The sequence below is a fragment of the Rousettus aegyptiacus genome, unplaced genomic scaffold (genome assembly GCF_014176215.1).
Source record: "Rousettus aegyptiacus isolate mRouAeg1 unplaced genomic scaffold, mRouAeg1.p scaffold_m13_p_18, whole genome shotgun sequence".
Lineage (NCBI taxonomy): Eukaryota > Metazoa > Chordata > Mammalia > Chiroptera > Pteropodidae > Rousettus > Rousettus aegyptiacus.
The window spans coordinates 9847590-9874356 of record NW_023416293.1 but is presented as its reverse complement, the minus strand read 5'-3'; the positions used below and the strand labels follow the sequence as shown (position 1 = coordinate 9874356).

Genomic DNA, 26767 nt, shown 5'->3' with positions numbered 1-26767 from the left:
AGACCTCCTAGCACAGAGAAGCGTCCTTGATGCCTCACTCAGGACGCCTGACTTGCCCGGGTCACCGATGCCCACCCTCGTGCTGGGACAATAAACCCTCTTCCCCGGTCGTTGGCCCTCACGCTTCTATACGAGGAGGTGTTTAGATGGACTGGGACTTTGGTTGGTTTTGTTTTGTCGTATGGTGATCAGTAAACTTCTTCTTTTTTTTTTTTTTTTCCCTTTCATTTCCTGCGACCATGGATGGCAAACTGGGCACATTGGGATGGGAGCCAGAATCTTGGACCTGGCCCAAATCGTCAGATTAAGCCAAATGTCCTCACAGCATGAGATGAGGGGGGAATGGTTAGGAGGACAGCGTCCACTCCGGATGTCTGTGGGACCTGGGACAGGAGTGCCGTGGGCACCCATGTACCGTATTTGTAAACATGTAAAAGTTTATAACCCAAGATGGCGAACTGCTAAGTCAAACAGGGTCTGTTCTCCTGTTTGACACACATATCTTCGCCATGGGCTGGAGGAGGTTTGTCCCAGAAAGGAGCGGAGGAAGGAGCGTCTGTGCTGGGCCCCCAGCCCGGCCCATTTCTCTCCCTCCCCACCTCCCTCCATCTCGAGCGTAGCGTGAATGCGCCTGCCCACGTGTCTACAGCCTGTTGACCCCATCCAAACAGCTGTCCCTTGACCATGCCCTCACCTCCGCATGTGCACACCGGAAGTCCAGTCCAGGCCGCTTTCCAGAGAGTGGACCCAGGGGAGGGTCTTAGAATGGGGCATGTCATGGTTTCGCCAGGAAATTCAAGGGTCTCAGGGACTTGGGATCATGGAAGACAGGGGTTGGTGCCAGTAAGCTTGTCCCTGAGCATGTCGAAGGGCTCCTTGGGCAGCAGAGGCCTTACTAAGCCCAGGGCCTTCTGGTAGGGGCTAAAGATGGCAGAGACAGAAGCCTAATGATCACTTCCAACCGACGGTAGTCAAGATTAGGCGTTTGCCTGCAAGGCATGTGCTAAAGGCCGCGGGCATCGCCTGTGGCTCCGACACTGGTGACGCCTTTGCCACCCCGACTTGCAGACTCTCTCCTGAGCAGGCAGTGAAGTCGTGGAGCGTCTTTCCTGGATGGCTCATTTTCTTTGCCATCATGTGCTATTTTGACCGTAGAATAGAATATTTGCAGCGCTGGAGGAAATAAGCAATTACAGGTTGAGTGAGTGTAGATCACATGAACTTTCCAAAGAAAAATAATATTATCTACTTAAGTTGTGTTGAGAGAATATAATTACCCTGGTTTATAAATATGAGCTTTAAAACTCTTAATATATTCTAAAATCAAAATCAGAAAAAACTAAGGATGCTCTTCTGGATTATCTTTACATATGCATTTTATTTCCTTCCTTCCTTCCTTCCTTCCTTCCTTCCTTCCTTCCTTCCTTCCTTCCTTCCTTCCTTCCTTCCTTCCTTCCCTTCCCTTCCTTCCTTCCGTCCCTCCCTCCCTCCCTCCCTCCTTCCTTCCTTCCTTCCGTCCTTTTCTACACTCAGAAAATAAAATCACTTTTCCATGGCGCACCTGCGCCTACGGCCCCAGAAGTAGCAGCGGGGGAGGAAAGGTGCCCTCAGTGATGGCTGAGGGTGGAGCTGGCATGTGAGCCGGTGCCCCTTCTGTCTCCAGTGTGGTAACCCACGTGGACCATCCACACATACCTGTCCCTGAGTCCATCACTGTCTTAGGGACAGAAAGCCTGTGCATTGCCATTTCTTCCAAGGATTTGGCGGGTGAGTCTCTCTCTTTTCTTAGCTCGCCCCAGCCTACCACTTGCCAAACCTAAGACCTTCTCCAGCACTCCACACCGATCCTTCAACCAGCAAGGCCTTGGTGAGGAGGAGGTTGGCATTGTGTAGATGCTCAGGTCTGGAGGGTCAGTTCCAATTACCTCTTTAGAAATGCCATTTAACTTCCCGTCAGCAGGTGGATTTTTACATTTGTGCTAATACTTCTTAGGTCGTGTGTGGCTGACCCTTTGACTTTCCCTTGAGGACATGCCATCCTGCTCACCCTATTATCCGATGACTGTTTTGAGGAAGAGGCTGGAGGCTGTTCTTCGATTACAAGATAAACTCCAAGCATTTATTTATACATTCTGATAGCTTTCATTTTTTTTCCTTCTTGTTTCCTCTTAATTCAGAGCAAGCCCTGATAACCGATACTTTACCTTGTTAGAATAATTCAGGCCTGTGGAGCGCCATATTAAACGTTGACTACAAATGGTAGGGATGATACGTTTTACTTGACGTTTTCAAAATGCGTATGTTTATACATACGTTAAAATAATTATAAGATGAGACCCATCCACAGGTCCACACCAAGTTGGTTATGGCTGAATCCGGTCAGAGTAGATTAAAACGTTCACCCTAAAGGCAGGAAAGAAAACACCAAATAAATGTCTCAGTATGACTCGTCAAATCAGAGGAAAGGGAATACCAATGCTTGTTAAAATTCAAGTTTTGGAAGCTGTGAGGAAAGGCAGGGTCGGGGTCAGTGTCCAGGATCAGAATTACTTTTTCTTCACCGTTAAAGCCCAGGGCACTGATTCATTTTTTCTGATAAACTTAAGATACTGTCTTTGAAGTAACAAAGTATATACACGGCTTTAATTCACTTTCTTTTGAAGTTGCTGGTAATGGGATGTGAAGGCTTAGCCACCGGAGCTCGCTTAGATAATTTTAAAAGTTTTACCTGAAATCAAAATTAGATAAAAGATGCTGGTTGAATATCCTAGTTTATACTAAAGTAAATGTAAGTTTATATCGAAAAGGAATGATGGTTCAGCATTTATTTTTTAAATTTATCGTCTCTATCGTGGTAAAACACACATACCAAAAAGCACATAGCATAACATTTTTCGCCGTAACCATTGTTAAGTGGACTGTTCCCTAGCGTTAACTGCATTCGCATAGTTAGTTGTACAACAGATCTTTAGAACTTCTTCATCTTGCAAAACTGAAACTCTACACCCATTCAGCAGAAACACCCCATTCCTCCTGCCCCCCGTCATCCACCACCCTACTTTCCATTTCTATGCGGTTAGTTTGGACACATCCTGCAAGTGAAATCAGGCGGTGTTCGTCTTTTTGCGAGTGGCTTACTTCACTTCGCATGAGGGCCTCGGTTTATCTGTGTTGTACATGACAGGATTTCCTTCCTTTTTAAAGACCGAATAATATTCTACCGTGTGTTTATAGCACATTTTCTTTATTCCTTTATCTATCAGCAGACGTTAGGTTGTTTTTCCCTTCCTGGCTATTGTGAATAACGCTGCAGTAAATGTGGGCTTGCACATACCTCTTCAAGATCCTGTTTTCAGAGTTTTGGATACACACCTATAAATGGAATTGCTGGGTCTCCCGGTAGTTCTACGTTTAATTTTTTGAGGACGCGCCATACTGTTCTCCATAGCGGCTGTACCATTTCACATTGGTGAACGAGGGTTCCGATTTCTCTGCATCCTTTAAAACACTTGTTATTTTCTACTTCCTGTTCCTCCTTCTTTTCCTCCTCCTTCCCTTGAGTTTAATACGATGCCTTCGTACCAGTAATGGATGAAGAATTTGTTAGCTAATCATGATAATAAGGAATATATTAGTTTTTAGAATGTGCCACACACTGTTCTAAGGGCTTCACATTAATCATTTCATTTAATTCTTCTATGGCCCCGAGAAAGTAGTAGATATACTATTATATTAGGTAGTATTATTTGTAGATGCGGATCTTGAGTCCCAGAGAATTAATTTCCCAGTACGATTCTCAGACAGTCTGAACATAGAACATGTGCTTTTAACCCACCCCTCATTACCCTGCTTATATATTTTAAAAGGTTTTTAGAGCATTGAGTAATTTTAGAATGAGTTGTTCTTGAGTGATTTTAGTCCGTGGGCAAAATTTTTTTTTAAGTTGTTAAAATAAATGTGGGAACTAAGAGTATTCCCGAAGTCATGCTCAGATGACATTAAAGGTTTTTAAAGAAGATGGAGTCAAAAGTAATTCTTAAAAATAGTTAGTTTTTATAAATCATGTTCAGAAATCCCCTAAATATGAAGTTTGAGAGTTCACCTCTTCGATGCTTTTCTGTCAGCTGTCTGTCTCAGTCCCTTGAATTTTATCTGCTCATACTCACTTTACCACTCGATTTTTAGTTGTTAGTTTAGATTGATCTTAAAATTGTACCTCTCCACTCCCCTCTGGTAATACTTCCTGGACTCTAATTTTCAGGAGGAAAGAGGCTCATTTCTCCTTTTTTGATGTCAGGATGATGGTCCACTTGCACGAAGTTTGTGACCACCAGAGAGGGCAGCTCAGAATCAGTTTTTTTTTCCTTTTGACGAATACTAGTCAGAAGAAGGAAAAAAAAATACACGATTATACAAATAGATCAGTAGTTTCAAAGCAAAAAAATGATATTCTCGGGATTAAACCTTGTTTTGTTTTCGTTTTAAAAAGTTTAAAGAAACAACCATACTGTCATAAAATTTTTAATAAAGGCATCACTGAGTAATACTAGAAAGAAGAGAATTTAATATAAGGAAATCTCGATTAATTTAGAATCTAGAGCTTGAAATCCAAATGTAATTTTGGGAGGAATCTGAGAGCAAACCCCAAATCCACATTCTGATATCTGTTTCAGAGGCAAGTACAAGAATATCCAAAGGAATGAATGTGGCCCCAAATTATGTCCTTGATTGTACCTTTTTCTCCTTTCTCCTACAAAGCATCGTCATGGCTCCCTAGGTACCTCCTTGTTTCTGGAGCACCCTGACTGTCCCCCAGTCTTCAAAGTACATTTCACGTGGAGAACCAGTCCAACTTTTGTGGGTGTTCAATGCCAGAGGCCTCCAACTCAGTCTTGCATTTGCTCTTCTCAGATGTTATCAATTCACTAAGATTTTATTTTATTTTATTTTACTTAGTATCAATACTTAATTTGTGGGAATCCACTTTACAGGGTTATGAGCGAGAAATGAAATAATGGACAAGAGATTGTATTTTTGAACATTGCACCCTTTGTCCATGGGCTTTAGACTAGAGGTCAGTAAACCAAGGAAGGGTTTTCCTTAGCAAAACCCCCTTTTGCTCAGGAAAGTTGCCTTGGAGCAGAGCCACGCCCATCGCTGTGGTCTGTGGCCGCCTCGGTGCTTGGCTGAGGGCTGAGGAGTCACAAGGGACACTGGATGATCTGCAAAGCTTAAATATTTGCTACCTGGGCCTAGAGCTTGTCAACGCCCCTTTTATGAAGAATGAGAGTGAAACTCGTATTCAGTGGAGGAGGCGACCCGCCCCCACCTCCCAGCACCATCGCCAGGCAGGACGTCTCTCCCGCCTCCACCCGGCTGAGTCTGGCTCTGTCCTGCTGTCCTCTGCGGCGGCGCCGGGCGCCTCTCTGCCGTCCCGGTGACCCCGGCAGAGCAGCAGCACAGGTGGAGCTTCAGGCGGAGCCCTGGGGACAGCAGCGCGGACCCTCAGGGGCTTTCCCGGTTCTCCTCTAGGCTTTCTTCGTTTTGCTCTAAACCCAGCTAGCAGCCTGTCTCCGTTCCCTGCCCCTTGGGCTGATTAGTACTTAGTCTTCTTTGAGTGTTTGCTGGCTTGTGCTTCTCCAGACCTACTATGTCTACCGGCCTTTTTGCTTCCGAGCACCTGGACGGAGGTCGTTCTCTGCCTGGCAGTTCCTGCCTTCTGTGCTGAGAACCAGCACCTGGGCACTGCTCAAGCCCCTCGTAGCTCTTCTCCTGTGTCCCAGATCCCTTCCCTGAGGATAGTTATAGTGTCACAGTTACTGTTGATGATCGATGCTCCCTCTGCCGACTACCTTAAATACGTGATCTCATTCGATTTTCACGGCACCCTCTGAAGGTGTCCGTTGTTACGGCCCATCTCCACTGCAAATAACTTAACATCTAGACGTGTTCCCCAACTCCTCCTGAAAGTGGTAGAGCAGGGACCTGAACCCGGTTTGACTCAGCACCTCAGCTTGCCGTCGTGGTGACATTGCCTCCTACAGACCCGTCGACATCGCTGTGCCAAGCCGCATTCTCTAAAGCTGCACCGGCTCTGGAGGAAGCAAGACAGACACTTGCTAAAGACATGAACTTGATCTTGAAGGAAGAATCGAAAACATCCATGTTTCTCTTGTGGCCGAGTTCCGGGCACATTGATGGCATTCAAGTACGGAAGCCCTTAGGGGCAGTGTCAGGAAAGGATGGGCTTGTTCGGACTTGTTTAAGGTACAGGGGAAATCTGCAGGTTGACGTGACGTCCAATTCCTATTCCAGTCGGTCGCTTTGTCACACAGAGTGTGATCCAAACGCCACCAACACTTGCCGTGGGGACTCGCTGTGCCGTACGGCAGCCGCGGCAAAACATGCACATTGCAAATGTCTTCCATGCAGAGTTAGCGGGTGCGTGAGACTTCGTTAGCATTTCTTCTTTTCACCAAGGCTATTTTGTTAATAAACCGTTTTTTCCCTATTTTTTTTTTTTGAATCACATTTTACAAGAAAGATAGGCAAACTCATACAAGTTTTTGAAGATTTGTAGGTAGAACGAGAACATTTAAAACTTGATGTCGTGTATTAGCACAGCAAATTTGGGGGGTCATGGTTAGCTCAGGCCTAAAGCCTCTCGTGTGACAGGCGACATCTCTGAGCTGTTTCGTGAAGACCCCTGGGACATGTCCTCGCATCATAGGAACTTAAAAGCAAAGATGCAGTGGCCGCACACATCGCGTAGACGCAGCCGTGCCCGGCCTTCGTGGCCCCAGGGACCGGGCTCCTGCGAGAATCTAATGCCCGATGCTCTGAGGCGGAGCTGAGGCGGTGATGCTGGCGCTGGGAGCAGCTGCAGATACAGATGAGGCTTCGCTCACTCGCCCGCTGCTCACTTCCCGCCGTGCGGCCCGGTTCCTGACAGGCCAAGGACCGGTACCGGTCCACGGCCAAGGGTTGCGACCCTGTCCTAGGGGATGTGTCCCTCACTGCAGGAGAACAGTAGCCTTGTCCTAGAAGGTATCCTCATGTCACAGCGAAACACGTTGAATTTCTGCGTAACTCTGAGCAGAGAGATTTATAGTCTACGTCATTTTCGTCAATGAGTGTATTTTTATTATACACATTCTCTTTTGAATTCATCTCAGCCCTCACCCTTCTGTTATGAACTGCCCTTTCTCCCTGCGGTGAACAATAGCATTATTTCGAGGTCTTTAGAGGAGGCGTTGTTTACAACCTGACACCTGTCGCTTTGGCGACGCCGGTTTGTTTGGTTTCTGTGGAATCAAACTGGCCACGAACCGTCGTGGTGCAGAGATAAGTTGAGGGATTTCTCTTTGAGGTGCTGAGAGATGCCATTCTCTTGCAGGCAACCCTATCCTCTCCCGCAGCTGCCCCTGCGCCGTCAGCTGACGGCAGCGAGAGACAGTGCCAAGGCCCACCGCGGCCGGCTGCAGCCCCCGCCTTCCAGTCCGGGGCAGGAGCAGCAGCAGCTCCACGACGCGCCCTCTCGAAGGACGGGACTTCATTTTTCGTTTCTGTCCCCAGCAGTGCTCAGTCACTCATGTTTGGAAAGGTCAGGGGCCTGCGGCATTGCGTCAGGGTCGAGAGCACAGGCTTTCTGGGTTCAAATCCTGGCTCAGACGCTTACTCGTGAGCTGCGTGACCTCTTTTTTTCTGTGCCTTCGTTCACCCATCCGCGGAATGGGGGTTCGTGTTCGTAAAGCACGTGGGCCAGAGGCCGGCACTCGTCGTGTTTATTGTAGGTGTTGCTTGGTGAGTTTTAATGGGCGCATTTAAGGAGTGTTGGACTGGATGTCCGGGTGCTTGACTTTTAGTCTTTTCCCTGCATTTACCTAGCTGGGACAGGAGGTGGCGCTTCAGCAGGCACAGGTAATAAAGCGTGTTACCTGGTAAGAGGAAGACTCACCTGAGAGGCACTGGGGGCCATCCATAAAGATTCCTAACTCCTAACTCCATGGCCTGCGGAGGCGTCGCCAAAGAAATGATAAAAGAGACACTTGAGAAAGGTCGGAAGGGAAGGAAAGATAGCGACACTTTCTAGGAACTTGGGCTAATTCAATGTGGACGTCACGCAGCAGGTGGGCCTGGGCGGGGGTAGACATTGACCTTGACCTGGCACCGTGGCAATGAGATTAGGCAGAGGTGAGATTTCGAAGAGCTTTACAAATGCCTCGCTCTCAGTTATAGTCAGATTATATTCCATGATAGGCAGTTTGTGGGTTCTCGGGGGGAGTGACAGGAAGTGTTCACGGGAAGATGTGGTCGATGTCTCAGAAACTCACTTCTTAGACCATTTGGCGCTTTAAAAAAATGACTCGGGTTATGACACGTCTTCCTCTCCTCCCAGGACCTGTGAAATATAGCGCTGCGTCCTGGGGTTATTGGCGGGACAGTGTCCTCCCTCGGCCTCTTGGGGTGAGTGGCATATTTATTTTCACGGCCTTGAGTAAATCCGAGGGAGACTGTTTTTATACGGTCCTCAAACTCCAGTCAGAGTGTCCAGTGATCGATGGGCCCGTGCAGTGCGTCTCCCCTTTGGGAGGCAGAGCCCAACTGTACGCAGTTTTCATCCGCACGTTTCATGCGACGTTTACGGGGTGTTACGGGCGCACCCCCCTTCTCTCTCCTCTCACTCACGCATCCTCTGATGGTTTGCTGAACCAGATGCAAGGCAGGGCGCTAAGGGTGGACATTCAGTGGACAGGCAAGACTTGTTTCCACCTTTTCTTTGGAAATGAACATTCCCAGAGCCTAGTGCGTGGTTAATAGTTGTGGAATTAAAGCAATAAGAGAATTGCCGTGTTTACAGATTTGGGCGAAGCTGAAAGGGAAAAAAAGACAAAATAAATAACCAACGCTCATGTAACAGCATCGTTTTTCTGCCGAACCGTTTTTCCTTCAGTGCAATTGGGAAATTGAACGTCGTGGTTCGACACATTACGCAGGGGGAGGTCGATGGCGACCCCCGCTGCCGGCTGCCTGGCCTTCCTACCACACTCACCAGGGATGGCGCCGGGCCGCGTGGTCTTCCTGGTCTCCAGTCGCTCGGCTTTGCTCAGGGTTTGTAAGCCTGCCTGCTTGCTGGTTTCTTTCTGGTCTTTTTTTCCTGAAAGGCAGAGCATCATTTATTCCCATTTTAGAGCCAAGCCTCAGATTCACTGTGAAAATGTGGCGGTTTCTGCCAACGTACTGTTATGGCTCTTCTAGACTACTTACCAGGATGCCATGATCCTAGAGAACCTTAGAGAACCAAATATCGAAAGACCTTTTTTATACCCATCCGACTTCCACCTCACTTTCTGGGGGCAAAGGGCACGAGGCTGGCATTGCCCTGTGCCTGCGGCTGCTTAGACGAGAGGTGCACGTGACTGTTAACCTGGTGTGACACCCTTCCCGCCTCCGTATGCCACCACCCGCACTTCCCAGGTGGCTCGGGGTCCCTTTCGGAGTCTGGCACTGCCATTCTTTGCCGTATTTGGGGGTCTCCTCATTTAGAGCTGGAGGCCGATCCTCGGAGTACCTTCAGCGATCCTGAGATCGTCGACATTTCGAGGTAAATGACGGAGCGTGACAGTGGGCGGAAATCGGGGGCCGTCGGATGTTTTGCGTGGAGATGAATGGAGTGTCGTTCGTAAAGTGACTCTGGTGGCAGCCCAAAAAAAAAGTGGCGTACAGCTTTTGAAGCGGTCCTTTTGGGAACAGATGCAGTGTCTTTAGGTAACTTCTTCTCAAGTCTAACTTTGAGTGTATTCTTTGAAGAAAAAAAAAAGCACCCCAATGCTCATTGATGGATTCGTGACCCCTTTTTTATTTGTTACGAATATGTAATTATTATTCCATATTATATAAATCTCAGCTATAGATCATAATTTTTTTTTAATTTCAAGTGCAATGAGCAGAAAATAGCTAAAAACAAAGAAGCCTTAAAAACTAAAAAGTGAAAGGAAAGAAAAGGAAGTTACCTCTACGTGGAAAAACCTTTACTATGATGCTATAGAGGGTTTTCTTCTGTTTGGGGCATTTAAAACAAAAATACGGATTATCGCTTACATGTTTTTGATGCTCTGTAATCGTGTACCGAGGCAAATGCACCTTTTTAAAAAGTCACTTAATGTCGGAAAACAACTGGATACAACTCCACTCGGAGGGCCGTGTGGGTCATCTCAGGCCCTTTGGTTCTGCTAATAAAATTAAAACAATCGGGGGGAGTACGCAGACGCGTTCGGGTGGGCTTTATAATTGCGATGTCTGTGCGTATGAACGAGAGGGCGACCCTTGGGAACTCCGCGGAGCCAAGTCCATCACTGCCGCGTGTGAATGGAGGGGGCCGGGAACAAGGATTTGACGTACACTTTTATTTTGAGGTGCCCTGCTCATTTCCACCATTCAGCCCTCTCACTGCCAAACTGTGAAAGTCCATTAAGTGGCTGGAAGGAATATACAAATTATCCGCTGGCGCTCCGGGCCGGGGTTTCGCAGACACCCTGTTATTGCGTCCGCCAGCTAGCGGCGAGACTCTATTAAGCAGTAAGTGAGAAAATGATATGGCCTGCAGACTAATTGTGCAAAAGATTCTGAGAGGAGGAGTCGGAGCCCAGGACTTCGCGAAGAGCCTCCGGGAGGTATTATCCATGGCCCTCTCGTGCCCGCCGGCCTGGTTTGCCACCCCAGAGCGTCCACGTCGATTGGCGCCGCCCCGCAGCGGGACCGACTCCCTCGGCTGTTGCCAGGACTGGGAAGACTCCCATTGTGTCCTCAGGAGCAGCCCCGTTCAGTCCCTGGCGCTATCGCACCAGTGTGACCCAGAAAAGAGCGAGCTGCAATCCAGGCCAACCCCGCCACGTCTGCGATGAGAACCCGAGGCTGCGGGTCACCCGCCTCCGCGTCGTCCTGCGTGACCGTCCAGCATTCGGGTTCCAGGTGCCCACAGCCGCCATTGGTGATGTTTTTGTCTGGTTTCTGCTTTCATGAATCGAAGAAAACAACCGCCCCCCCCCCCCACCCCAGTAGAGATCATAAGGTCCACTCCGCCGGGAGTGATGTCTGCGCCGTTGCCGAAATAGATGTGATGTTGTTGCCCAGGTGCTGGGGGGCTGCACAGGTTTAGGATAAAAACGCGTTCTTTACTGAGTAGAAAAAGTGCCAGGGAAGGTTTTTGAAGGGCAGAATCTCTGTGGACTCGACTGGGGACCAAAGGCTTGGTCGGGTGGGTGGCCACGTCCGAACTCAGTCACGCAGGAGGAGGGCTGGCGGATGAGGAGGTTTTCCCACAGCAAATCGGTTCTGTAAAATGATGTCGATTTGCTTTTCAAGATGCAAACCAGTGTTGCTTAACGAGCCCAGGGTTATCGCCCATGTACGTCAGGACAAGTTTATTGAAACAGGACATTTGGTCGAAGGATACCTGATTTCCTCTTAAACGATTTTTACACGCGTGAGCCGAAAGCGTATCATTTATGAAAACACTCAGGACCAGTTTACTTCCCATCCATTCGCAGGGAAATTCATTTAAAAATGTCATGTTTCCTGCAGCTTCGGGAAGATGCCTGTACCCCAATGTGGTTACATTTTTTGTTTTTCACAACCCAGTTCAAGCATTTGTGTCCGTGTAAAGGACTCGCCCACTTTCCTAGCACAGTCTCTGCGTTTGTGGAAATTCATGTGCGTGGACATGCGTGCCGGTTCTCAGTCCAGAGCTGCCACACCACACACTACGTTGCACTGTTATTTGTTTATACGTCTGTAAGACCGTGGACCCCTGACGGATGGACCCACGTCTCTGTCTCAACACAGGACACAATAAAAAAAATTCCAGACTCATCGATAAGCACTGAGGATTCAGCAATGAAGAAGTCAGAGTCCCTCTTCCAAGAGTCCATTCTTGGGCTGTTAAAAAGTTTCCAGCCTTTACAGTTCTCTTTGTCATTGAAGAATCATGGGAGGCCACAGCTCGGGAGGAAGTTAGAATAGTTCATTGTACGCAATCTAAAAGTCTCACGATAGAAGTCTCAAAATAGAGCACTTATTTTGTAAATAATAAGAATTATAATTAGATAAAAGTGAAATAACTCATTCAGTGCCATCTCTCTGTATTTTCACATTTTCCTTTTATTCCTACTCATGTCAAGATGCATTTCTATTTCCTTTAAAGCCCCTTACCATTCTTTTTCCTTTTCACACTTTACTCCCTAGAAGTCTTTGCGTTTTGTTGGTTTCCTCTTGATAGTCTCTCCCCGTTTTGCCGTGGCATTTCCATTTTTGGCAGAGCCACTGTTCAAGGTTTTGAAAAATTAACTAGATTTTCTTCTACTTTTTCTGATTTGTGAAGAGGGTTTCCCAGTGTGGTTAATGTCACTTCCTAAAGGGGCACCCGGCTCCCTTGACTGCGGACGTGGCCGCGTTACACAGCACCATAATTGGCGTTCATCGAAATAACCTTGAGATAATCAAGAGAATATTAACTTATTCGAAGGGTATTACTTTACTTGCATTCTTCTTCTTCATGGAAGAGTTCTGTATTGCCTAAGAAGTGGTTCTTACCTCCAGGATCTTATCATCTGATGGGTGCGTGTGAAAAGGTTTACCAAAACATGGCATGTGTGGATCTGATGAGAGTATCCAAAAGGTAGGAGAACCAAGAAGTCATTTTCTGCCGCGATGAGCTGAGACGTTTTCGTGAGAGATTTGACTGGGATTCGAGTTGAACACTGGGACTTGGAAGTAATTTTAAGGAGAGAAGAGGGGCAAAGATAGATCGTTCTCAGCGAGAAGTCCGAAGGGCACAGCGAACATGAGTCAGTCAAAAGTGGCTGCATCAGAAAGTTCATACAAGGTGATCATTTCACTATTGCCGGAGAAGTGGGTGAGAACTGGATCGGAGGAGACTTTGTCAGCTAGTCTCACATTATAGATTTAATTCAGGAAGCCATAGGAATTGGTTGATTGATTGATTGATTGATTTTTTTAATTAGGGTGATGAGGGAGCAAAGCCAGTCACAGGAAGAGGGTTGTGACAGTGGTGTGCGGCGTGGGTTAGAGGAGGCAGAATGCCCGGTCGGGAGATAACTGCCATAGGCTAGGTGTGAGCTCACACACATGCCCGGCGGAGGTTCCCGTCAGAAGGATGCTATTGTGAAGGATGAGGATATAGTTTTCAGAGAGGAAGTGGAATGGAATGATGATTATTTGTGTGTGTGTTTGTGTGTGTGTGTGGGGGGGTGGTCATCCCAGTAGACGTTTTCAACACTGGGTTCCAAGTGTGGGGTCAAGTGCCCACACCTCGATACTGGCAGGTACACGAATGGGAAGGAATGCTGTTTGGAAAACAGTTTTTTTTTTTTCTTTCTTTCTTCTAGTCATTGTTCAGCTCTTCCTAAGAAAGCAGAGATGTGGCTTTCTTTTTAAATAAGTGCAAGAAGAGCCATGTAGATGGAAAGGGTCTCATAGTAGAATACTAATTAACTCCCAGGAAATTACTAGCGACACTCTCTTGATGCAAAATAAAGTTCGGTGATGGTTAAAGAAACTCTGCAGTGCGAAATGCTTTATCTAAAGTTCACATTCTAAATCCTCTTATTCTCAGACATGACCCAGGCAGACTGATTTCTTTGACTTCCCCTTGCTTTTCAGTGAATATAGCATCAGTAATATCTCTGAGGAAGGCGAGGTGTGTGCTCTTGTTGATACAATTAATATTACTCTTTTTATTCAACCTCTTAGGTGAAAAAGTAGTTGCTTTTATGATTATAAAGACCCTGAATTAGAATGCTAATTTAGTCAAACAATTTCGATAGTCTTATCTCAAGTTATAACACACAACCTATTTTTTTTTTCTTTTTTGAGGCATGCATGCTTAACCGATTTTCAGTAGTTGTAAGTGGTTAGGTATTACTTCCTGTTGAATTAGCAGTTGCCGAGGACTTGAGTCTGTACAACCCTGCAATCCACTAATGTGATATTTACTGAGGAGACATCAGTCTGGAGAAAGGTAGTCAATATAAATCAGTGTTTACAAAGTGTGATTAACTCTGAAATATTCCATCAATCCCGTGGTCCCAGGCAGACTCTATGCTAATTACCAGAGTCTGTGCATGTTTCAGGGGACTTGGACGGACCCTGGGCATTGCAAACATGGAGCAGCAAAATTGCAATTATGCTCGGACCATCTCTGATGACAATTTATGCATGTGGTGTGATGACCTCCCCCTTCCCAAGAGGGCGATAAACAATGCATTTTCATTAAGATACTGATGCACTTAATCACAAGGGGAAAGGGTTAGGAAGTAAATCGGAGACCTTCAGGCTCTGTGTGGTAGAGCTGATAGGGGAGAGAGCTCGATTTTGAAGGCGGCTTCTTTACCAAGCCGTAAGCAGGCCCAGGGCACAGCCCACACGCCGTCGCCGCCCCTAATTGAAAAAAAGAAAATAATTAAGTTATAATTTGGATCGTCTTCCGGCTACGCGTCATTTCGAATATATAGGTACTACCGTAAGTGATGTGAACTCGAATACGAAAGATATAATTTCATAGCAGTTTGTTCGTATTTAAAACGCCGCGTGGAGCTCGAGCGTGTGGGTTTCATCGTGTGAGTAGTGTAACAGGCCTGATGGCAACGGTGGTCGATGATGATGATGGTCGCTGATGACGACGATGCCAGTGATGACGACGATGCCAGTGATGACGACGTCGAGGATGCTGAGCATTTGCCAGGAAGAAGCGTTTGCCAAGCGTAAAGTCGTTTTTGCGAGACGGTGGTTAGTGTTAGACCCACGCAACTTTCGTCGCTGCCTTCCGGAAGCTTCCCGCGAGGTCCCACGTCGGCCTGCGGAGTTTTGCAGACGTTCGGTGTCAGAAAGATGGGAAAAGCCCGATGCAGCCAGCGTTTGTGACCAAAAGAAATCCAGGCGCGAGGAGACAAGAAGACAGTTCCGATGTCTGTGTTTTTTTATGGAAATAACCTGCTTCGAAATTTCTTTGGGCTCTGAAGCCCCTGGAAGGCCCTTCCTTTGCCTGGGTGGGCGACGCAGGCCGTTGTCAAGGCCAATTTAAACGGAGTCTTTTCAAGAGCATCACTGGGTATCATCACATTGTGCGTGTTCATTGGTGGTCGCGCGTGTGACGTGAATCCCAGGAGACTTTTTTTTTTTTTTTTTTTTTAGCGGGGAGAGGGCAGGAGTCACAGCCGGCATTGCCTTTGGGGTGCTCGTATGTCCTGGGTCTCGCACGTCTAACAGCTTCTGTCCTTCCAACTCTGCGTTTCAGGTAACATAGAGTATAGCTGCCCTGCCACGAACGAATGTGAGATCACAAAGCGCAGACGAAAATCCTGCCAGGCTTGTCGCTTCATGAAGTGTTTAAAAGTGGGCATGCTGAAGGAAGGTAAGGCCCCTCGCCAGTCGCCCCGTGCTTTGGGCTGGGAATGGAGGAGGGGATGCACGAGGAATTCCATAGACGCCATTCCCAGGACAAGCTGGGGTCGCAGTAAGTACCCTGAATCCGATGGCGGAATGCTCCTTCTTTACACCCGCACGTCCTGGTCCCCCGAGGCTCACGGCTTGACGTCTGCTGGAAGGGCCGGGTGGGATATGTCTCATGGGGGGCTGAGCGCACCAGGTACGTTTGGGCAGCTCTGGGGTTTTCATCCTTATAATTACCAGAAGGCAGAGGATGGAGGACACCAGGAAGCTACTTTAATTGTCTTTTTGCGTTTCTTCTCATTGTTAGGTTCATAGAAAGCTATTGTCCCATCCTTATCGAGGCATAATTGACAAAGTATATATTTAAGGCACACGAGTCGATGTTTTGATACACATATAGTTTGTAAAATAATTGCCGCAGTGTAGCTAATTAACACATCTATCACTCCATAAAGTTACCATTTTCTTCTTCTTAATTAACTTAGATTTAAAGCCCTCTTTATTCTCTTCTAATCTTTTAGACTTATTTTCTATCATAAAGGGCTTATAATAATAATAATAGTAAAATAATTGCTTTCAGTCGGGGATAGAAGCAGAAAACACAAGATAATAACCGCGAACGTGTCTTCTGTGCCAAACAAATTGCCCAAACTCACACAGCTACGTAGTCAGATCATAGAATTCATTCAACTCCTCCACCAGCGTCAAAGGTCTTAAAGCAGGTAGATATGCCAGTGTGTCTGGTGAAACTGACATTTTAGCTTAGAGATAGAAATCATTCTTTTCATCGGAGCCCTAGATTTAGTCTTTTTCTCTTCAACGTGTCTTTGCACATATGTGTGCTTCTGTAGATCTGCATTTTACATACTGCGTTTAGGTTTTACTGTTTCCTTCTCTTCAGAAACTTTTCCAGAATAAATAAAAGTGATAATTTTACAATGTAAGAAGATGAAAATGCTGTCATGGAAACTTGAAAGAAAAAGTAGGTAAACTGAATATTTAAATGGATAGCTTCTATTAAGTCAGAGGATATGCCTTGATCCTGGGGTTGGCCTTACGAGTTTGTGTATTTTGTGGTTAGTGGAGATTGCTGAGTTTTAAACTTCTTAATCCAGACAGATCCAACTTTGTTCCCTAAGAGTGAACCAGAGCTTCGCTTAGGGATGGAAGTACCAGTCTCGTAACTGTTCTCCGTTTGTCTTATTCCAAGGTTTTTACTATGTACAATGATACGGGAAGACAAGCAGATCAGATCATATCTGGGTGTCAGGAATTGCTGCTGGTTTTCTCTGCCTCTTGTCCGCTAAGAACTAACTCCTCCCTCGAGTAGGAGCAAAGGCTCTCTCAAATTCTTCTCATCTTCACCTTGAAAGACACTATAAGAAACAAGGGTGTATCTTTATAAGTAAAGCCTTCAGAAAAGGTAACAAGACATATTGCCAAGTCATACCAAAAGTTTCGTAAAGATTTCTATTTTAATAATTTATGTTAACAAGAAAGGAGAAAGAATGGTAGGCAGCGATAGACACCCCAGTGGTATTTAGATCAAGATTTGTGACTCTTTACCCTGGTGAATAAAAATGAGGATGAGGAATATGTACTTTTTTTTTTTTCCTCCCCGTGTATAGCCTCGGGTCCTATTAGGATTTTTTGGTTAACGTGTTTTACATTTATATCCATTTGCTAAATATTTATTGTGTTTCTCCCATGTACCGGGCACTCTTCTAGGCTCCGGTGGGAAAACAGTGAAAAAGGCAGATATGGTTGCTCTTACTAGTGACAACTTACACAAAAATGCCGGAAGGACAGTTTTGCAAAGGAAAACATACAAATAAAACCACACAGTAACAACCCCGCCCACATGGCGAGGAGTTGTCCTTTTCTGAGGCGAAAAACGCTGTCTTAGGAATTCCCTTAAAACCTTGTAGCAGAGTAACAAACTAAACATATTTCAGTGTGTGATGATCAATAATTGACAGTTAATTCTTGGTCTATAAATTGCCACTTGACCCATAGAGAGTCACACTAAATTTATGCTCATTTAAAAAAGCTTACGAGTTGGGAGTTAAGAAATCATTATTTTCAAAAAGCAAAGCTATTTCTTTAAAAAAAATTATAAAAATAATATATTAACACTTTGTATTGATGTGTCCTTGTGTCCTAGGTTTGAATTTTATTTTTAAAACCTGGAATACGTTGGGGACATGCTTCTATTTCCAGGTAGATAGAATTTTTGATGGGTTGAATTTTACTACTACAATTTACTCGACTGTTTGTCCTTCTCGGTTTAAGAAGGAAGTAGAAAAAAGTACTTTCCCACTAAATAATGTTCCCTATGATGGTCCTTAAGCAAGAACAATCACGACTGAAGAGGTGTGAACTGTGTTTAATTAAACGTTCTTGGTGCAAGTCCATGGGATGGTCCTTATCTATAATTCACACCTCTTCAGTTGCTGTTATCAAGCCTTTAGAGGGTCTGTTTTCAAGGGAATTGCTGCCATGGCTGATATACTCATGTAATAATTTATTTCCCTTTACCCCTTATGCCCACTTTGATGCGGGAAAAAAATCAGTTCTCTAAGCCCCTCCCTCCAAATAGGAGAGATGGAATGGTTCTGAGTAAGTATGGAATATTCCTTTTCTCTTACACCTAAAAAATGCAGTGAAATATAGCGTTACACCCTGCATATAAATACACAATTATGTTTGGCCATCTCCTTGGCTCAAGACTTGCCTTCTGAGCCTGGAGAGAATGATATCGTCTTAAATGTATCTTTATGGATGGAGAGGGATTTCGGTCCCATGCAGTATGACAGACATCATGAGGCAGTAAATCTATTCAAATGTAAACCTGTTCAATTCAATTACCAGTCCATAATAAAATTTGCTGCTACATTCCCTGTGTTGACCACAGCAGTCCATACAGACTGATGGCGCAGCAGGTCTGGAAATTGACAGACAAAATCTATTTAAACAAAAAACAACATTAGTTCTAAAATCTGAAATGAAATCAGATTTCAACAGCTTTGATGGGAACCTTCTTTCCTTTAACAGGTATTTTTATTCAACTAACCAAATGCATCTTAGATAAAGCGCTGCCTGAGGGAAATGAAGTTTTTATTAAAAGCGTGCTTTATAGAAAAATGAGACTTTTTTACACTCTAAAAAATAATAATCTTCAGTTTTATTGACTGCCATTTCTCCTAATGATAAAGAGTGCAAAGGGGGAGTGATGGCTTATGGGTAAACAATTCTGGTGAGATCACATTGAGCAAAATTAAATTCTTATCAGATACGCCTTCCCATTAGCCAGTGCCAGAACTATATCTCAATGAACAACGTCTGATTTTAACATTAGAATTTTTTGAATTAAAAAAATTTTTACCAGTCGAAGCACTAGTGTAGCAAGAACAACAAAAGACCATTATATAATAACATTTCGAGAAGTACGCTTAAAAAATGATAGTTTGCTCAAATCTGAGTGGTTGCACGATTCTGCATCTTGAAAAATAACCCTCCCCCCATTTTTTTTTCTGGGCTGGTAAGCCCCACAGATGATGGGCCAGCATTATTTTTTCGGCATACCACCATACTGTATGTCAGAGAAAACCCATCTGTTACAAGATATCTGGTCTCGACATTCCCCTTTCATTTTTTTGCAGGTATTGCTTATTTGAAGGGAAAAACAAGACCTAATCAAGGTGCACCTATAAATCTGGTCAGGATTTATTTCTATTTTGATCTCTCTCCTTGGTTATTTAAAGGATACTGCCGGCCATACTGGTTCTGATTTCTCTCTTGTCAGTGGCAAACAGGCATTTTATGAAAGCAGTAGCTATTTAATAGGTATAGAATTCACTGATCAAAGGGTGGAAGGGCTTTTTGCTGTTTATTCCTCTGATGGGTTTCATCTTGGCAACTCAGGTATTTTTCTTTGAGTCACAGGTAAGAGCAAGACACCCACATTTATGCACAACGATATTCCCTAGCCAGACCAGCCCGCATGCCGAAGTATGGAGGATAGTCTAGTTATTTCATGCCAAAAAACTGTGCTTCTTACTTTGCCTTAAAAAAATGGTTACTTAACCTTTCTAATCTTCAGTTTCATCATCTGTAACATGATGGCCACAGTAGTAATAGGTGCAAATAAAATGCTATGAATCTCCAGTAGGAGACTGCAGGTTAAGTGTTCAGCATCCCATGTGGCTTAGCGTAAGGACTAAGATCAACATTAGCTATTGTTTCTGCAGAGAGTATGGGTCAAGTTTTAGGGCCAGGTGGACCTAGCTGTGAGTTCTGGCTCCACCACCTTCTGCTCCTCAAGAAAGTTGTATAACTTTTGTGGATCAGCCTATGGCTTCATCATATTCATTTGTAAATATAGGACTGATGATAAAAATTATCTCGTGAGGTTTTGGTGACAAGAAACGCAGCTAATGCGGACACAGGGTCGGGTCTGACACATGGTGAGTGAGTGACGCGGTGAGCTAGGACCCGGTCATCGTCTATCATCGTATTGACTTGCCGGACTAACACGAATTCTGCAGAATTTACCATCCCTTGGTGATACCAATGGTGTTAAGTGTCCTTTCCAAACTTCTCGTAGAAGCACGTCAGTTCGTGAAAATTTGCTCAAGAAATTTCGTGAGGAAATTTACTCTTTTATGCCTGACCTTAAGTGAAGCAAAGAGAGACAAGAGTATAAAAAGGAAAAAAAGGGACTTCAGCCCAATAAGAAGCTTTCACCACTAACGTTACAAGCAAAGAATGCCTTGTAATTACTGGCTTAGATTCAGCAGGAACTCATCCCTTTGCCTACCAAAGAAAATGGACAAATCACCTTTAAATACCTTTAAAAATATGCAAGAAAAAAATACCCAAAATTTATTAACCTGTTGGTATATTAAATTTTAGTGAGGAAATTTTGAGGTCAGAGCATAGTGGGGAAAAAAAAAAAGATCAGAGATTGGAAATAAGTTTTATTACAGCTCAATAAATATTAACTGAGCTTTCTCCATGTGTCTGGGAAAATGTTGCACTTTAGGTTTTAATTCTGATTTTTCCACTAAGTAGCTTGTGATTTCAGGCAAGACCATTCAATTTTGCCTCCGTGTTCATGTGTGCAAGGAGCAGTTAGCCGACATTCTTTCCCATCCCATCTAGTCTAAGTTTTATCTTAAAATGACATAATGTCTACAGAAATATACCAACAGGTGACATGACAATACTTATATTTATGATGACGATGACAATGTCTATGACGTCAGAAATATAATGGGAACTATGTTTCGATAGACATGGCTAGTGAATCGTGCTATTTTTTAAATTTCGTCTTAGCGGAATAATTTTTGGACGTTTTTCATCTTTCTAGAAAAACAGGAAGTGTGTTATTTTTTGTCAAAGTTAGTAGAAGTGAGAGTTGAAGGAACAGCGGATTCATAAATATTTAAATACGTAGGAACCGAAATCTTCATTAGGAGTTTTTGCCTGTGTTTGAAAAACTTTTTCTCTGTATTTCTCCACAGTCCCTACCATCTCTTGAGAACATACTGAAGTGCAATCAGTAGAGTTTTATTTTTATAGGTGTCTGAAATCTCATCACAGATTGCTGTATTACTACCAGTGAAATTTATGTGAAGGTTTGTTTTTATACTTTTTAAATAAAAATATTGACACAAGTAGGGGAAGAGAAGAGCAACTTTACATCATTTTAAACACCTTCTGTACACTTCCTCTGGGGGAAGAAATGAGTCATTAAAACAAAATAAATAACATAGTTATGTGTTTTATTGATAACCTCGTTCGCTTTCCATATTTGATTTGACACCTTTAAAGTAAGCCTCTGTTATAGAGGTGTGCAGTATTTCCCCCATTTTTTAAAAGCCCCCCCAAAATACTAGTATATAGATAGATTCTAGGTAGGCAATGTGAACAAGTGGAAAAATCATGAGTCGCATTCAGGATAAAGTCAAAACAAAGGTTGGGAACCGTCTCTTGGTATGTTTCCGTTCAGTGTAGAAAAGGCACAGAATATTAAGGTTTTATTCACTTCAAACCTCACCCAGTGGAGACCCCGGCTGTCAGCGCCTCATTAATCAGATGAAGAACCCAAGCTTCAGAGAGTTTTAGTGGTTTACGCTTTGACCCATCACCGATAAAGTGGGAATGGGATTAAAAGTCAGGTATGTCCTCTTCCCGGGCCCGTCCTCTCTCTCTGTCGAGCTTGTCACAGGCTTGGCCAAACAAGGGGTCTTTCCCTGCCCCAGCCGATTGCCCACATACTCAGCACGGCGAGCCAGCAGTGGCCTGGAATATTCATTTGAGGGCAGAGGGAGTGGCAAAGAGTCCTGGCACCCCAGGAAGCAGCGAGCTTACGGGATTAAAGAAGAGTCTGGGCCTGAGGTGTGCATGTAAGTGGCGTTCACACGGAGGGCCCTTTCCCTTAGGATTCTGGTCTCAGGAAGCCAGGTATCTCACCTGGGGTTCGATGAGGCCACAGAGGGTGCAGATCCATCCAGGAAGGGTCCTTGCAGGGTACCGAAGCAGGCGAGAGCGATTGCGAATTGGAGAAGGCCCTGCGTGTCAGGAGTTACAGAGGTCAGGATGGCGAGATTTAAGACCCTGCATCGAACAGTACATGCAGGTGTATTCATCTGGTCAGGCTGAGGGAGTGTCTGTCCCTGGAGAGGTCCCTGGGACAGAAGCTAACCCAAAAAAGTAGGAGGCTCTCAAGCAACCTTTCGTTTTCATTCCCTCCCCGGTGGATCTCCCGTGTCTGAAAAGGGTCACGTCCTCTCTGCCCTGACTAAATCCTGTGGCTTGGCGACTTGTCTCCAGTCCTTCGCCGATTGCCAGTCTCTCCAGAATGCAAGGCCCTCGTCCTTTGCTCCGCCTCACAGATTACCAGGCCGACCAAAGGCTTAGGGACTCTTTGGGTGGAAGAAAGGGTAGGAGTAAACAGGTGGCCGCGACTCTTCTCCCACCTGAGAGGACTCTTTGTCCAGGGTTCCTATTTATTCTGAGCTCACTTGTCACTAACTATAGGGTAGACTTCCTACTTCTACCCTTTAGTGTAGAGAAGGTCCTTCATTTAGGATGGTTCGTCTTACTATTTTTCAAATTTGCGATGGTGTGAAAATGATACACATTCAGTGGAAATTGTACTTTGAATTTCGAGGTTTGAGCTTTTCCCCGGCCAGGGATAGGCTACGGTATGACCCTCTCTCGTGGTGCTGGACAGCAGCAGCGAGCTCAGGTCCTGGTCAGCCACGGCATCGCCAGGGCCAGGACACTCTGCGGTATATCCATCGTGTCAGATAATTTTGCCCAACTGTCGGCAAACGGAAGACGTCTAAGGTGGGCTAGGCTAAGCTCGGATGTTCGGCCGGTTAAGTGACTAAAAGCATTTTCGACTAATGGTATTTCAACTTCCGATGGGTTCATCAGAACAAAAACCCCGTCGTCATTCAAGGAGCGTTTATATCTGAGACAGCACAGATTTATTCATTTAGCTGCCATTACTCCTCACCCATCAGTTGTCCGAGCCCCTAGGATAGAAAGAAAAATTATCGCAGAACTGTTTTTGCTGCACCACAGCTTGGCGTCTTGATTTATATGTGGCAGTGCGGATGCTGGGGGTCCTCTGGGTTTTCCCAGTCGGCAGGAGGAGCAAAGACCAACTTACGCGTCTAATTGCCCTTCCGTTTCGTATCTTCCACTTTAATAAAACGTTCATTGAAAAGATGTAGCGTTTTCTGGGTAGGTTCTCTTTAAAAAAAAAAAAAAATATATATATATATATATATAAAGCTACTCAGGTCATCTCATAACAAGCAGCTGTGGTTTTGCTTACTTAAAAAAAAAAAAAAAGAAAGAAAAAAAAAACCTGCTTAGTACAATTTATCCTAACAAAATATCTCTTGTAAAAACCTCTGAAGAAGACATTGCCAAGGTGAATTTTTTTTTTTTTCCCCCTCAAGTCTAATATCATTATGCTGCCAAGTCGAAAACAGAAATTATCGGCAGGGAAATTTGGGTGCTTACTGCCTTCAAACAGCAGAACAAAGAAAAGGAGAAAGCTTTAATGGTAGTCAAGGAAAATATTTCTGCGTTAGATGACAGTTAACAGAACGCCGCTGACCTCACTGGTGTTCCGTGCCCTCTGCCTTGGCACACTATCTTCAGACGCGCGCTCATTAATGCAGAGCATTAAACAGAACTCCCGGGTTCTCATACAAGCCGTCGCAAAGAGCCCCTTCTTCGTGAGCCGTCTCGACATTAAGCCGTTGGGGAATATTTTTAAGGTGCCACAAAAAGTTATTTCATGTACAGATACCGCATTTCCAGCCGGTGATTTTTTTTTTTTTTTTTTTTTGGTTATGCTTTGTTGATATGAAACTTGAATAGTCTGTCTTGGAAATGAATAGCGAAGATTGTACAGGTGAAAGTCATAACACACGCTGAGAGCTTAATATCCATCAGGCTGTGTGCTGTGCGCTTTAGTTGGATTTTATTTTGATTTATTTATTGTTTTTGCTGACCCTTGCGTTGACACCCAGGGGTGGCTACTTCCCCATCTCACAGAGGGAATGGAAGCTCACAGAGATGATGTTACTTGCCAGAGTTCTCGCCGTGATTTGTGTGGTGGCGTCTGGGTTTTACAGGAGGCCTGTGCTCCATTTGCTTAACGGAGTTTTTCTTTGTCAACTGTAGGAACATTCCAGTATATATTTGGCTTGGGATTCTTCAGCGGCTGTGAGTATTAGGAGATAAGTGAGCTCTTAAAAGATTACTTAAGTAAACCATTTTTTTTCCTCCCGTTTTTAGACCAGGCTTCACTTCACTGCTTTGAATTTTTCACTTACTGTCCAGAAACAGAATGAATGGGGCTGGAAGGCAGGAAGTTTTCTGGGGCCTGGGAGAGAGGTTGAGAAGTCCAAGTATGATGTGGGGCTTAGACTAGACTGTCGTTCGTGGTGACTTCCCACTCTGAAACCCTTGGGTTCCCAATGTAAACTTTGGAGTAACTTGCCAGCTATACACTGTGTGAGTAAACGTCAGCTACACCGATGCCTTCCACTTCCTAGGAACCTGATTTCAGGGTCTCCGTTTTTGTGAACCAGAGGATGACATCTTATTTAAGTCCAAACCGAAGCGTAGAGGATCATCTTGCCTTGTGACGTGGTTTTACTCTCTGGTTCCAGTTTTTAGAAAGTGAGCTTCAAAACAAAATCCTTTGTCAGTTTTGCCTTTGTAGAGAGGAGCGAATTTGATTAACTGGCTTTGAGCACAAGCTGCCTCAGTTGTTTCGAAAATATGACCATCGTGTACTACTGGGGCGTTCCAATCTTATCTGTTTTTTCTTTTAAATGGGAAAAATCAAAGTACTACTGTTTAGAGATTTGGCCACAACTCTGTATGTAATCCATGTGGATCTTAGACCATCACATAGTCTCTCTGCGCAGTTTTCTGGTTTTCTGTGACAATTTTACATTTATATTTTTCAAAAACAACTAACATGTCGTAAATGAAATCGACTCTCTCACGCGGATTTACCAGACGCAGCTCCCGCAGTTCTTCGAATGGAATAAGTCTACCCTCGTCGCGTCTGGGTTAGAGAGGACAGAAAGATTGAAATGATAAGAAACTGCTCTTTTAGATCCCTTCCTCCCACTCTAATTGGAATGCCATTAAAAGTTAATCATATATTCGATTGTTCCCATTTGTCATTTCCATTTGTGAACTTGACGTAGGAAGCCAGCAGTTATCTAATGCGCTACAGATTTTTATTCCTTTTGGATTATTAAAAAAAAAAAAAAAATCCCCGGTGGATTTCGCCCCCAGTGGGGAAAAACCTGCTTCAACATTTGCTCGTCCGCTGAAAGTCCAGAGCCACCACAGTCAGTGGTGAGGGAGGAGGGGGGCCTCCCCCAGCCATATCGGAATCCGATGTGGAGTTTTAGTCCCTGGACCTCCAAACAACGGATTTTGGTTCCTTTTCCACCAATGCACGTATCTATCAGCGTGTTACTGATTTACGACGTTGTGCCTAAATTCACTGTAAAGGAATTCTGGCATTCGTGTGAACGAGGCTCATTTTATGAAGTGCTTCCCGGTTTTATTTCATCCGGGCACTATTCCTAACATGTCAGCTACCTTTTTGTTGTTGTTGTTGTGAAGACGATGCGACATTCTACTCCATCCATGTCGTATCCAGCACCTTGCATGATTTTGTTCATTCCCGAGTCTCCCTCGAATGAAAATGAACCCCGGTCATTTCTGGAGAGGCTGTTCTGTAGTTTTGTGTCTCTCTCTTGCTTAGTAGGTTGCATAGCCACCAGCCAGCTTCCCTAAGGCAAGCTGTCTGCAAAGGAACAAGCCAGCTGGCTTGGCCAAGGTTGATCAATGATGAGAGGCAGGCTGGGTTCCAGGTTCACAAAAGCCACTCAGTGGAGAGTAGGTCAGCGGCTTCCCCAAAGCCAGTTAGCTGGCAGAAGTCTGAGGTGCCTGGTGCTAGCCAAATTCCCTGAGCCTGATGGTACTGGTGGGGAGTCCATCCTTGGGCTTCCTGGCAAGCCAGACTTCAGTGAATGGCAGATTGTGCTATCTGAGAGCCAGTGTGGCTTCGTGGCTACTGGAACAAATGTCAGGGACCTGCCACTCCCACTCGGCCGTGGCACCAGGGAGACTGCACAGCCCAGGCTCAGCCCTGATGGGTCCGCAGACGCGATGGCGTTCAGCTGACCGTCCACAGCGTCAGCTTCTTTTGACTCGACTTCAGCTTAAAGTCTTTTGTAAAGTCGACACGAATATGAATCACGCCATTAAAGGAGCTCCACGTGGAAACGGTGTAGGAGGCGGGAAGCATCCTAGCGCCCTTTGGCAGGAGTGCTGGATGCCTGCTGTTTTAATGCCCCGATTGTGACAGCCTCTTCTTTTATAGATGACCGTGGGGATAAAATAGGACCCCCGGCAGAACCCCAAAGGGAGGGCTTCTCAGCAATCACCCTTTGCTTAACCCGTGTGCCCAAAGATGTGTGAATCTAGGATCATAATCTCTTTCCTATTTTTCTTGACCGTTATCACCTATTACGTCTGTCCTACATAGGCTGAGTGCAATCATAATTTTAAGATGCCCGGACTCTTTTTAACTAGAGAGTGTTTAGGTCGTTCGGGGATGTGGGGAAGTTAAGTAGAATGCGCACGAATGAGGCGGTTTCCCTTTCCTCGTTTAACTCAGCATATGTTTCTGCTTAGATCTGTACTAATTTCCAGTTCTGTTTCTCAATTCCAGTCAGCA

General features: G+C 44.9%; 1 protein-coding gene across 13 annotated transcripts in view; it reads left to right on the top strand.

Annotated features, from left to right (window-relative positions):
- Positions 1–26767, top strand: part of ESRRG (estrogen related receptor gamma) — a 507255-nt gene that overhangs the window by 356942 nt on the left and 123546 nt on the right. For all 13 annotated transcript variants that reach the window (XM_016165022.2, XM_016165010.2, XM_016165012.2 and 10 more), the window contains one exon: positions 15314–15430. In XM_016165022.2, the coding sequence (XP_016020508.1) occupies positions 15314–15430 (117 nt within the window). The remainder of the gene's footprint in view (positions 1–15313; positions 15431–26767) is intronic.